Source organism: Phoenix dactylifera, chromosome 16, assembly GCF_009389715.1.
Source record: "Phoenix dactylifera cultivar Barhee BC4 chromosome 16, palm_55x_up_171113_PBpolish2nd_filt_p, whole genome shotgun sequence".
In the NCBI taxonomy this organism is placed as follows: Eukaryota; Viridiplantae; Streptophyta; class Magnoliopsida; order Arecales; family Arecaceae; genus Phoenix; species Phoenix dactylifera.
Window position 1 is genome coordinate 10465209 of NC_052407.1, and position 13531 is coordinate 10478739.

Consider the following 13531-nt stretch of genomic DNA (forward strand, 5'->3'; position numbering starts at 1 on the left):
ACAAAGAGGAAAAAATAATAAATGATAACAGAAAAGCACCACACTAATAATAGATATATGACATCATTAGAGTGCTATACATGAAGGTTTTTTTTTTTTAATGTTAGGTATCCATAAATAGTAGAACATCATGCATTATTCAAGAATAATAGTATGTTTCTGAATAATTCAAAAAGTTTTTCAATAACCACCCTACAGCCAACACGGTATGCAGCACTCAGGCAGGAACACGTAAAACGGTCGGCTTCCCAATTCTTTTCTATTTTCGTTCTTTCCCTCGTCCCAACCAATTTAAATTTCAAATTCCACCTAATTAAAACCCAACTCAATCCCAAGAACTAGAAGCTCTCTTCTCCAGTTCTCCTCCGACTTCCCATTTCGGAACCCTGAAGTCGAAGGAGACTGGGGATTCTAAAACCCTAAGTCGACCGATCTTGCTGGGAGCAAGGGCTCGATCTCGTTCGCGAGCTCGGAGATCAATCCTTCTCCCTTTCTCGGCTCCCTCGTAGGAGATTTTGGAGCGGTCGAAGAAGTTCTATTCGAGGATTCTGATCGGAAATGGGGTGTCTTTTTGGTTGCTTTCGGCTTAAAGGCGATGACCGGCGGAAGGCTCATCTGTTTTCCAGCTCGATTCCTTCTACGAGCACGGTATGGCTATTTCCAGATTCTTTTTCTGGATTTTTTTTTCAATTTTGAATAGTTTATGGTTAACAATTCATTGAATTTGCCTTTTTGGACATCAATTGCTCCATATATATGCTTAATTTTGGATGTACGTGTGATCTCCATAGATCAATCAAGAGAAGTTGCCGTCAAAAAACCAGCTTGCTTCTGTTTTCTTGCGAGAAGGTAGTCACTGATTTCAATATTTGAAACTCGTGGAAATTTTCTGGTGTATCCGGTTGTGAAATAGAGCTAACTTTTCCCTCTTTTTTGTGTGTAATCTTTTTCTATATTAGAAGAGCAAGATTCTACCTGCGAGCAAGTAAGACATCTAAGTTCGAAGGATAACGTTGATAAGGACAGCAGCCTAGAGAGACAACTTAAGCATGAGGTCTGTTTTACAATTCTTCGCACAGAGTTCTTATTTTGCTTGTCATTTAAGTCCTTTCTCTGTAATCTCAACATTATAAAATTCTGTAATTTATCGATTCATTTACCTATAATATCTCGAAATAACTGCTGTACCTACAATTTGTTTGTTGCATCTTGATTTTCGAATTATATGGTTTTCTATTAGAAAACTTCTATAGAAACTGATGTTTAAATGCAATGAAGTTGTGTCATATGCTGCTTTGTCAGTCATGATCCTCACTCTAAATGCATTTTGTATCTTTAAACTTATCTTTCCAATATAATATCACTATCTCATAATCTAATACTGGTTGCTATAGATGTTTCAACATGTCATTAGTTCAAATAACTTTCAAGAGCATTGTTTCAGCGTTCCTGTACATGCAATCACTCCCATATGAACTGGTTTTCTTGATTATTTGCTTCAAGAGTCTCATTTTCTGTACTTTTCATCTCATATGCAGTTTAAAGTTGTGTTTTCTTTCATAATCCTGTTCTACAAATATGGTTATATTTTCTAGGTCATCCTTTTTCTTTTGTGGTGACTACTCAAGGTGTCCAGCCTAGTTGTATGCAAGGATTTAAGAGTACTTTGTGTACTGCATGGTTGTTGACGGGATACAAGGGGTGCATTTAGGTGACAACCTGAACAAGTTTGTGCTGATGTAACTCCTACTGTTATTCATTTAATTTTTTCTAGAGAAATATTGCGGGGTTGTGACCACCAGGTTTTGAAAATTGGACCTCCCACTTGAAGACATGAATGACAACCAGCTGAGACAAGGCTGGTTGGCATTATTTATCTTAATTATGTGCTACGAGACATGCAGATATGAGCCAGCAGATGGTTGTTTAATGGATGCCCACACTATTTGAGGTTGAACAAATGTGTTTGTGTTGGAGGGGAGGGGGGTTGGGATTATTTTTATCTTTCTCTTTCAATGCTTGATTGTTTTCAGACTTTTGTGGCTGCTTTTGTTGTTTTAAACACCACATGCTACTTGATTAAAGTTATTGCATTAGATTTCTAAAAGAACTATATGTCATTATATTGGAATGAAATATAACCTATAATAGAAGAAGAACCCTTCTTGTTGTATTGTGCATGTTTCTTGTTTTGTTTACCTATCTTTTTTCTTTTTCCTTTGTTATCACTCTGCATAATATGGAATTATGGATAGTACTGTCGGTTCTACTATATAATGGCAACTCTCCTATTATAACCGTGCTTGAGGCATGTCTCAATGTCCACATTTCATAATATGGGATTATGGATAGTACTGTCGGTTCTACTATATAATGGCAACTCTCCTATTATAACCGTGCTTGAGGCATGTCTCAATGTCCACATTTCCCTATCCCCCTTTCTCATTCCGCCTTTCATCTATGTTCCACACCTTGCATTTTTCCCATACCATCAAAGTTTGGTAGCTAAGTTGTGTGCTTGTTAACCAAAAGATCGAAGGTTCAAGTCCATCTAGAATTTATTGTTTATATTTATTTAAATATTTTTAATTAAAATAAAAAAACATGTGCACTGCACATGCCACATTCTAGTACCTATTCATGGCCACCAAGTACATGACGTGCCTAATTCTATGTGACCTTGTACCCTATATTTTTCTCTTATTGAAGTTGTCATGTTTCTCAACTGTTCACCACACTTTGTGGTCTACGGAAGGGCTAAAGTATTTATATTGTTCCTCTGTTTTTAGGGATCCGTGGGTGGTATTCATGTTTTACTATTCTGTGCCAAGACATGGTGTGCACTGCGTGAAAAGATACACTGCACTTCAAGGCATGCTAAGATGTGATAGATAAACCTATTCTTATGCTACACTTAAAGGCACACTAAGATGCGATGAATTAACTTGTTCTTTCTTCTAGGACCTATGTTATTCTTTTAATTGTTCTGTGATGGGATGTATATATTATTTAAGCACTCAACTAAGAATTTCTAGTTTCTCTTGTCACATCAAGGTTGAAACATGTAGTTGCTGATTAAAACAATCTAAATATATTGTTACCCTATAATGATATTTAACCTACAAACTGAACAAAGACTAATGTAATTTAGGATTCCATTCTGCAAAAATCTACAAAAAGGATCTTGAACTTTTAAGCAAAAACTTATCAATTTTGCTCTTTTTTTCAAATTAAAATCTAATTAAGGATAGTGATAAATTATTTATGTCAAAATCACAATACTTTTATGAATGTCTAGATGAATTATCAATGCCAATTCAGGTTGATATAGTATCAATCTATGTGGAACTGTAGGATATAGCTTTCGCTACTATACAAGCTTGTTGCACAAGCTACCCAAATATGTTGTAGGTAACCTTGCTTTACCATACACAGCATACTTTAGCAGGATATGGATTTGCACTTAAATCTTTGGGTTTATCATTCGGCATAACAATAATTCTAGGTTCAAATCTTAAGTAGAAAATATTTCCCATAATCACTTCTGCACAGTACTTGTTTTTAATGGTGATAACTGATAACTTATGAATTAAGAACAAAGGTTGTTTCTGAGTAGCATAGTGATCCTTTCAGCAGAAGGCAGTTCTGCATCTACAATAAGGCACTTCTGCGTCTACAATAAGCATAGATTGATTTTCAATTTGTAGGTGCATGACAACATTGGCAGCAGGGACATCTTGTAAACATATGGATGGTTATTTCTGTGCAAGAAAGTTTTTGACATGAAAAATGATATTCTTTAATTGTTTCCCTTACGGTCTATGGAAAATGTGCATGCTTGATATACCTTGTGAAATACTGTCTTATGCTTCTGCCCTTTTAGGCGGCTAAGTAATGCTCATCAGTTCTTTTCCCATGTTATGTTGCTTGGTTTCTAAATTAGATTTGGCAAAATCATTACTCTATTTGAATTGCAGAGTACTGACTTCAAAGCTATTTTGATCAGGCCAAATTTCTCAAGCCTTGTGGTGCTTTGCTAGAAACTCCTGCCGAAATTCGTAAAGCATCTGAAGGAGTAGTTCCACAACTTCCTGATCAGGACTGCAAGCTTCCTCACTTCCACTCATGGCTTCCTGGTACAGCTGGGAGGAAACTTCTATGGGATGAACAGCATGGTCAACTTGCCAAAACTCCTCCACAGATGCATGCAGATTCTGGTTTTTCAGAAAAAAGTCCTGGAGCGTAAGATTTTCTGATTTCCTCTTCCTCTTAGTTCTTGTTCCATATGCTGTTCAAACTGATTACATGTTGAACTGTTCATGGTTTATATTCAAACTGACAATATGTTTAACATTGCCCCTTGTTTTAATGTAGCTTTATGTCTGAGGGACATAATACATTGAGACACTTTGAGAATATTATGCCCTCAGTTTCTCCAATCAAGTCTTTGAGCTCCGAAGGCATAAAACATGAGTCTGGAGTTAAATCAGGAAAAGGAGCTGTTACCTTGGATATGTCTCCATCTCGAAAAGAAAGCCAGATCTCACCATTTGCTTCAAAATGTTCACCTTTTCCAACTCCACTAAAATTGACAGAAGAGATGCAGACTCCTGCAACTGTTTATCCATCTAACCTAGAGAAATTCAGAACTGAGAAAAGTACCAGGATCCGAACACAGTATGTGAACTCAGTTTTAAATCCTGTGGAAAACATATCTCAATGGAAATTGCTGTGTAGAGGCTGCGGTAATCCTGGTGAATCACATGATCATTTTGAACAGAAAAACAATGATAGTCCAGATACCAAAGAGAAGACAGAGCAGAAATTACTTATTTCAGATCCTAATAATTCTAAATTGACCAGCTCTCCAAGACCCACAATGCTAAATGACAAAACAAGCCAAAACGACGAGGTCATCTACAAAGATAAATATGTCTGTGGTGAGAGCTCATTTGGTTTGGCAACACCTCTGCGTGGCAAAGAAAAGGTACCCTTTAGGTCGGACAGTTCACAAATTGTGGTCACAAGCTTGTCTCAATGGCTGAAGCCTCCAACCACAAACAACAAAGGAGGGAATGAGATTATGACAAAGGAAAGGTCTCATTCTGGTAAGAGTTCTGATGGAGACAGGCCTATTCTTGGCATGGTTGCTGCACATTGGAATGAAGAGGAACCTGATCATATTTCACCTAAGAGGTGGGATGGAAATGGAATTCCAAATTCAACAAACAAGTACAAAGAGGTATAATTTTTAAATTTCTGTTATTTATTTTGATTTTTCCCTTATTTTGCATCAGAATTTAGGGGTTCTGGATGTATGTTTAAGTCATATTATATCTATTAACAGGATCAGAAAGTTAGTTGGCATGCCACCCCATTCGAAGAGAGGCTAGAAAAGGCTTTATCAGATGAAAATTTTCTCCCTCAAAGGTCTTGTATTGCTACTTATTCGTGATTTAACCCACCATATTTATGTAACATTGACCATTTTGTGCTGCACATTAACATGTCTGGTCCATGTTTTCTTACCAATGCCTATGCTTGTGCTACTAATTTTAGTTTCTGTCTTTTTGGTTAAGCTTGTCTAACTCTTTCCAAGGTGTATTTTCCAGGACTGAGGTTCTCCATTGAATCTGTGTTGACAACAAATTACACTAACTAGCCTATTTAAATTGTCAGCATCTTGTTTTGTTCGATGTCCATGTTGATTTTATTTTAATTTCTTTCAATTGGGTTTTGAAAACAAGCTGGATAAACGAGGAACCTAAAAACTGTCCATGATCGTTCTGCCTCATGTTGATTGTCATGTCCTACACTCTGCTGGAAAGAACTACTGTTACGGACAAATATCAGTACAATAAAATTAGAGGCATTCTCTAGCAAGTGAAACTTGTGTATATGATGAAACTAGCGTGGATGCATGCCCCTTGCTGCTCATGTATAAGCAAGCACGAGATATGCCTCAAGAACCCGCAATGCCCCTTTGATTTGTCAACATTTTCTTGAAAGCATGGTCCTTGAGTTTGCTGTTACACTATCCTAACATGAGTCTTATTTTATATTACAGGAAATGCCTCAAAGGAAAGCCAGTCAAGTTTGAGAATGAGGGTGAGGAAAGTGATACAGCGGCGTCATAAGGTCCTGTTTATCTGCTCTTTTGACTTGGGTCTGCCTGGAAAATTAGCAGTTGGGTTTTATTCATCTTAAGGAGTTGCAAGTTTATGCAGTCATGATATTTTTAGTTGACTGTGTTGTATTTTTGTACACTTTCCAGTTTGCCTTAATAGTTAGATCACTTACTGCTCCTCATTTAGGTCTGAGGCTGCTGTTTGCATTGTACAAAAGAAGCTTTATTTTCCGATAGCAATGGTGTTCTCCAAATCTCTGTCTGCAGTCCATTTAAATTATTTTTTTCTTATTCTTTTAGGTGTTTTTGAAAGTATGGACAGTGTAGCATTCAACGTTCTCCTTTGGAGGCTTCTTGTTGCATCAATACCTCTATAAACATGAAACAGCTGTATCATGCTTCTTCTTGTCCAAATTGAGATTCTGTATATATGTTCAGATTCTTAGTAGAGGATTTTGTCCTTCTAACTGCCTAAGATGTGATTAAGTCGAGTAACACTTAGATGCACGGTTATACAGGCTTGCTATCTGTCCTTGTTGATTTGATTTGGCTCATGGTGATCGCTCACTATAGTTGCAGCTCGATTTTCCTGAATTAGCTTAATTACAATTGTTGAAGTTACTTCATCTGATTGGAATGTAGATTCTAGATATTTTTTGGAGCCTGCTCTAGAGGTGTGTAATGATCTCTACAGTTGCTGCTGGAGTAGGGAAAGTATATGAATGATAGGCTATAATCAAAATGCTCTCTCAAACGTAGTGCCTTTTTGAGCATACTATGGCTAGTGATTGCACCCCTTCTCCAAATGAAGGAGGTTATGGATTTTAAACACTGAGATCCGTTGCTCATTACAATTTTTATTAAAAAATTGGTGACACCACTGTTCCTTGCTATGCTATATTAAAATCTGACTCCTCGCTCTTCGCCCTTGCCCCTCCACCCAAACCTCCTGATCCCCTGACCAACCGGCGACGGAACCCTCAACAGCAGGCGGAGTTCTATAATCGGAAATATCTTTTTGTAGAATTTGCTTTTCAGCTTCTCAGAGCAAAATATCCTCCAATGTTTTCAAAATTGCTAGCCACTCTTCATCAGAATTTTAGCTAAAATGAAAATTTGGCCAATCAACAAATACCTTCTTTTTCTAGAAATAAATAAGAAATATAGATTTCTGTACTTGATTTTTTCTGTGTGGATTAGTTGATTCAAAATTAATTTTTCTTATATTTCAAATCTTGATGGCAAGAGCTATTATTCTTCTCAATATAATAATATTTTCTGTGTATCAATCCATTTCATATAAATATAATCTTACTCAAATAATATTATTTTTCTAATTTATATATGATATAGTTTAAATTTTAAAATTTTAATGTTATGATGTCAAATATACAATATATATGTCTGATTTTTTTAATAAGCTATTTCGCTCAAGCAATGAAATTTTAGCAAGCATGTTTCGGATTTTATAGACGGCATCACACATATAATATTTTATGTGGGTGTTTCCTTCCTTGATAAGAACTCACCACTAAGTAAATAAAGTGGGTTTTGGAAGAAATTAGTAGGTGCGTTTTGAAATAAAAATCAACGTTGGGCAGGCGCCAAAGAAGAAAGTGCAGGACATGCTTTTTATTTTATCATTTTTTTTCTTATACTATTTTTTTTAAAAAAATTAAAAATTATGGTCTCCTTCTACTAATGGAATGTTAGTCCCATAACTTAAAAATTTAAAAAAAATATGCATGGATGCAAAACCAAAAAATGAATAGAAATTGCCTGTGCTAGCTTTTTTATCATCATTTTCACAGCATACTTTTTGTTATTATAGGCTATAGGTTAAATTATATACACAAAGCAAATTAATCATCTAGCAAGCCAGCATATATCTCTAGATAAATTGATACATAGTTTTTAAAAATAGTGTTCACTAATATACAATACACGGTCAGACAATACATATTTAGCAAATTAGTTATCTAACAACCTAATACATACCTTCAAAAAAGTTGATACATAGTTTCGAGACCATCATATTTACGAATATATACTATATAGCTAGGTGACATATACTCGTCAATTTTTTAATGCATACCATAAGATTTTTTGATGCATATCCGACAATGATCCAATATATAAATCCAGATAAATTGATATAAGTTTCCAAAATATACATTTTACAAATATATATTATATTGCTAGATAGTACATAGTAAGTAAATTAGTTATTTAGCAAGTCAAGTGTATATTTTTAGATAAATCAATATATAGATATGAAATATAATATTTATTAGTATAAGTATATATGATGCAGTTTCAAAGTTTTGTTTAATATATATATATATACACTGTGTTTTAGATTTTATAAATTTTTAGGTGTAAAAAGGAAAAAGTTCTCAAAGATAAAAAAAGATGAGGAAAAAAGAACCAAAATAAGCAGTTCGCCCCATATTTCGTTAAGTGGTGCCCGTGGCGATCCTGTTGGGGTTACCAAACGCCCCCATACGATCTTTTGTTGTGGGTTTTGGGAGAGGTCACTGCGGGAAGAGAAGGGAACGGTGTCGGCTCTCGAAGCGGCGGAGGCGCGGATCGGCCGTGTGGAGACGAAAACTCAGTCCAAGCGTTTCATCGCTGAACGACAATGCCACCATGATGCTTTCTATATAGTTTTCAATCTGAATCCCAAAGAAAAAGATCCGACGAGATCCGCTGCTCGAGCCGCGCCGCCTTCTTTCTTCCGATCCATCCCAATCCCCACTCGGCCTCGTGATGGGATCTGAAGGCCCCTTCTCTCCTTCCAAAATCCATCTTTTTTTTCTTCTTTTCTTTTCCTCTTCTTCTCTCATTTTTTTTCTTGATTATATTCGATTATTTTCGAGTTTCGAAATCGAGCGCCTTCATCGATTTTGTTGATCCGAAACCCTAGTTTTTCTTTTCTATTTTTTATTTTTTTATATCTAGATCGATCTGTTGAAATTGGGAATGTATCCTTTTGTATCAACTATTACAGTTTGAAGCCCTAGCTTTTCTTTCGATTTTTTTTATTACTATTTTTAAATTGGATTGATCTGTGGGAAGTGAAGCATGTGCATATGATGGCTTGGCGACCCTAATTTTTTTGTTAGATCGAATTAAAAACACATTAGAGATGTTTGGTTGTTTCTGCCTACCAATCTTTTCGGTTGCTTCATTTCCCGCATCGGCGAGGAATGACAGCGGTGGGTTGTACAAGTAGACTTTTCAGAGATATGCAGAAGTTCTTCTTTGATTGAATTCCAATCTTTATTTATTTTTAAAAAATACTGATCTTGAGTCTGATTGGAGTTGCTTTTGAAGCGGCGGAGGGGCGGATCGGCCGAAAACTAACTCCAAGCGTTTCATCGCTGAACGAAAACGCCACCGTGATGGTTTCCATATAGTTTTCAATCTGAACCCCAAAGAATAAGATCCGACGAGATCCGCTGCTCGAGCCGCGCCTCCTTCTTTCTTCCGATCCATCCTCGTGATGGGATCTGAAGGCCCCTTTTCTCCTACCAAAATCAATCGTTTTCTTTTCCTCTTCTGCTCACGTTTTTTTCCTGATTATATTCGATTATTTTCGAGTTTCGGAATCGAGCGCCTTCATCGATTTTGTTGATCCGAAACCCTAGTTTTTCTTTTCTATTTTTTTATTTTTTTATATCTAGATCGATCTGTTGAAATTGGGAATATATCCTTTTGTATCAACTATTATGGTTTGAAGCCCTAGCTTTTCTTTCGATTTTTTTTATTACTATTTTTCAATTGGATTGATCTGTGGGAAGTGAAGCATGTGCATATGATGGCTTTGCGACCCTAATTTTTTTTTTGAGATCGAATTAAAAACATATTAGAGGTGTTTGGTTGTTTCTGCCTGCTAATCTTTTCAGTTTGCTTCACGTGGTTTTTTTAATTGCAGATCGCTGATTGTACTTTATGTTATTTTATCATTTCCCCCGTCGGCGAGGAATGACAGCTTTGGGTTGTACAAGTAGAGTTTTCAGAGATATGCAGAAGTTTGGCTTTGATTGAATTCCAATCTTTATTTATTTTAAAAAATTACCGATCTTGAGTCTGATTTAGAATGACACTTTAATTACATTGGAGTTACAAATGTTTGTTTGGTAGTCGTCACTTTTTTTTAATTTAATTTTCATGGTAGAGATGTTAGGTTATGTTTTGATTGCCACATGCATCTTTCAGTTCATGCAAACTGGGCTCCAGCCTTCAGCCTAATGGCTGCATACAACTTATTATTAGAATTGGGTTCTGCGCTGGAACTGTGAAAGTTGTTTTCAATGTGTTTCGAGTCGGTCATTCTTCAACCATTTATTTTAATTGATCTGGGGGCAGAGGGGTGCTGAAGATCTTTCAGTTCCTTGTTTTGAAGAACATGTTTGATCAAACCCTAGGTTTTTCATTTGCTTGTTTTGTAAAAAACCAGGTTGCTGGTTGGTGGCTAACTTTGATTTAATTTCCTACATCTTTCAGTTCTTATTTCCATTGTGCATTTATTTATTTTTCACTATCTACTTTATACTTGCATGTATAGACTTCTTTAAGCTTTGGTGTGTGTGAGTCACCAGAATAAACTTTTGCCTTCTTCTCATTGGAGCATGTTATGGTTTAATTTTTTTATTTCAGTCTCAAGATAATAAAGTGGCTATGTTAATGCATTCATTGTCCGTCTAACAAAGCATCAATTTATGAATCTGAAAGTTTTAAGTTATGTTTTGATGTTGGGGTTGTTTTGAATGGTGTTTAAAATTAAGCAGAGGGAATAAGTTGTCTATATTGTCATCATAAGAAAGAACATTTGATTATTTTGTGAAAATGGTTAGTTAGCTGGTTTTTAGGGCTTCTTTTAATGGTACAACGGACTAATCTTAGGACTAATCTGACTTCTGACTCTTCTAGAACTGGTTTCCTTAATTTGATCATTAAACATAAAACGACAATCATTTTTTGATTTTTGCAACATTCATAGGGGACATGATCTAAAAGCAGGTATTAGCATATTTGGGATTTTGAGACATTAATTTGAGTTTTAATGAGCTTTTATGTCTAAGGTAATGTCCGGAATTAAATTATACTTGCTTTTATAACTGCAGTATAAGAATCTTTACTTGCATATTGAGTTGTCTGCTGTCACAGCCTGATTCGGATATACAGTGGCAGATCTACTTTATCTTTTTGCTTTGAAGGGTTGTGATTTGTAAATTTGATTTTTCCTTTCTTTTGATATCTTTTGATAGTCTGTATATTTTTAATATCTTTAATTTACCAAAGCAGTTTTCTTAGGTCTGGTCATCAAACATTAATTTGTCAAGTTATTGGGGAATGGTTGCTTCATTTTCAATTGTTCTAATTGATTTCAATGGTTTTGATTTGTTATACATGACTGCACATACCAATTTTCTCTAAGTCATTGTAATCTCTTTATTACTTTAGTCTGGGAACAGAAATGCTTGTATTTAGGAGAAAACTTGCTGTGACTCCAAGGTATTCTAATGGTCAGTCTCTGTGTAGTTGATTGATGCAACTTATAATGATTTTGGTGGTATGACTCCATCAATGTTTTGCTGAACTCTAGTTTTGTCAAAAGATTTGTTCAAGAAGGTGCACTTGACAGTTTAACGATCATTTAAGTTATCCTTTGTTTTGATGGTCGGCTTATTACTCAGGTGTTTGAAAAATTATTTTCTATACTTCCATACAATAAGCAGAAGATCGTCCTTATTGGTTCTATGTTAGTTTTGTTGTTTTTGAACCGGAACCTTTTGCAGTTCATATTAAAATGGCTGATCTCATGGTATTCTCCTTGTTTTACTTTTGATTATTTTGTTATTTGGTTTCTTTTTTATAATTTTTTTTCTTTATATTTACCGTCAGCTGTATTAGTTATTACTTTGGTGCATTCTTGAGGAAGCAATGTTTTATAGTTTCATTCATCTGGTGCTCTTACAGGGAACTTTTGGCATTAGATGCATGTCTATTTGTTTACTTTTTTTTAACCTTTCACAATTAGACTTCAGGATTTTATTTCCTAGTTGCTGCACCCGTGAATCTTTGTTTCCATTCAGGATTGTAACTGCAGTGTCGTCCCTTTAATTATTCCCCCAATGCTAAAGATATTGGAACTTTTGTTTCCAGTTCTATCTAATATGCTTGTTTACTTAATAAATTACTAATGCTTGATAGGCAGCTTGTCTGGTATGTGAGATATAAACTTCTGCTATCACAATTTATACAGCTTTCCTCCCCCTCCTTTTTAAGCTATTACTTTCTGAGAGAGAATTGGGCAGAGCCAATTAAGAAGGGGGATGAACAACAGTGGTCAGCCTAGGCTGCTGGCGTGGACGATGACTATGGTGCCATTAAAACACCCCGAAGAGCAGACTGATTTTTTTTTCAATTTCCTATCACCGCACTCACTGAACCAACTAAAAACTTTTTAATGGTATTACTCTGATAGTTAAATATTTTCTTGGTGGGAATGTTAAAACTTCAAGATATATTTTTTTAATTGTTGCTTCATTCGTTGCGGTTACTCCAATTTAATCTCCATGAAAGGGGACTGAGCGACATACATTACTAAGACTTCATGCATGTCTCTTAACAGTCTCTTTCACAGCTGGCCTGGCTGGATTACTAGTGATAACATTCTTTAAGAAGCAAAAAAGCACGCTATTCTATTAGAAACAGAAAATTCAGTACTATTGTTAAACTATGATGGTTGCTATCGGTGCTTAATCACCAGAAGCATGGATGGACTGTTTATAGTTGGAGAAGATGTCCTGTCAATAGCTAAAACTTCTTGTACTTAAATGTCAGCTATTTTAGTCGTATGGAATGTGCTTTTGGTGTGTACTGTACTTGCAAACTATTATTCAAGATGTAATGCAAAATGTGCAAGTATCAAAATAATGCTGATAGCTCGAAAAGGGGAAAAAGTTAAAATGGTGGTGCAATTGAGAGAGACCTGCCGGGGCTTGTGATAACTTTATGAAATTTTGAAGTGGGGTCACTCACTATGGATGTCATTGTACATTGCTCTATTGTTCTGGGCTGTAAATGTTTTGTTCCATCCTAATGTATTTTGGACTAGTGTTCGGTGTATATGTGTGGACCACCTGGTGCATTACAGAGGTATGCGAGAGCCCATATATCTACGTGAAATTCATGTGGGTCGGAGCTGGACTTACATATTATTATCCTCGTGTATGCAATGGACATTGAATGTTATACATCAATGCCTCTCTTTTGAGATTGAGACGCTGACAAGTTTTAATAGATAGCAAGTATCTTGCAAATCCTTGTGCAGATCACTTTGTGCCGCATATTGCCAATGTTTTCTCTGCTTATTTTGTCAAAAAATGAGCTGCA

The 13531-nt window shown here is 35.7% G+C and overlaps 1 protein-coding gene across 1 annotated transcript; it reads left to right on the plus strand.

Moving 5' to 3' along the window:
- Positions 1–200: 200 nt before the first annotated feature.
- On the plus strand, positions 201–6556 carry LOC103719285 (protein JASON-like). Its single transcript, XM_008808463.4, has 7 exons — positions 201–648; positions 792–849; positions 960–1054; positions 4007–4242; positions 4375–5242; positions 5348–5430; positions 6068–6556. The coding sequence occupies exons 1-7, from the start codon at positions 559–561 to the stop codon at positions 6135–6137; spliced, it is 1500 nt and encodes a 499-aa protein (XP_008806685.2). The 5' UTR covers positions 201–558; the 3' UTR covers positions 6138–6556.
- The last annotated feature ends 6975 nt before the right edge of the window (positions 6557–13531 follow it).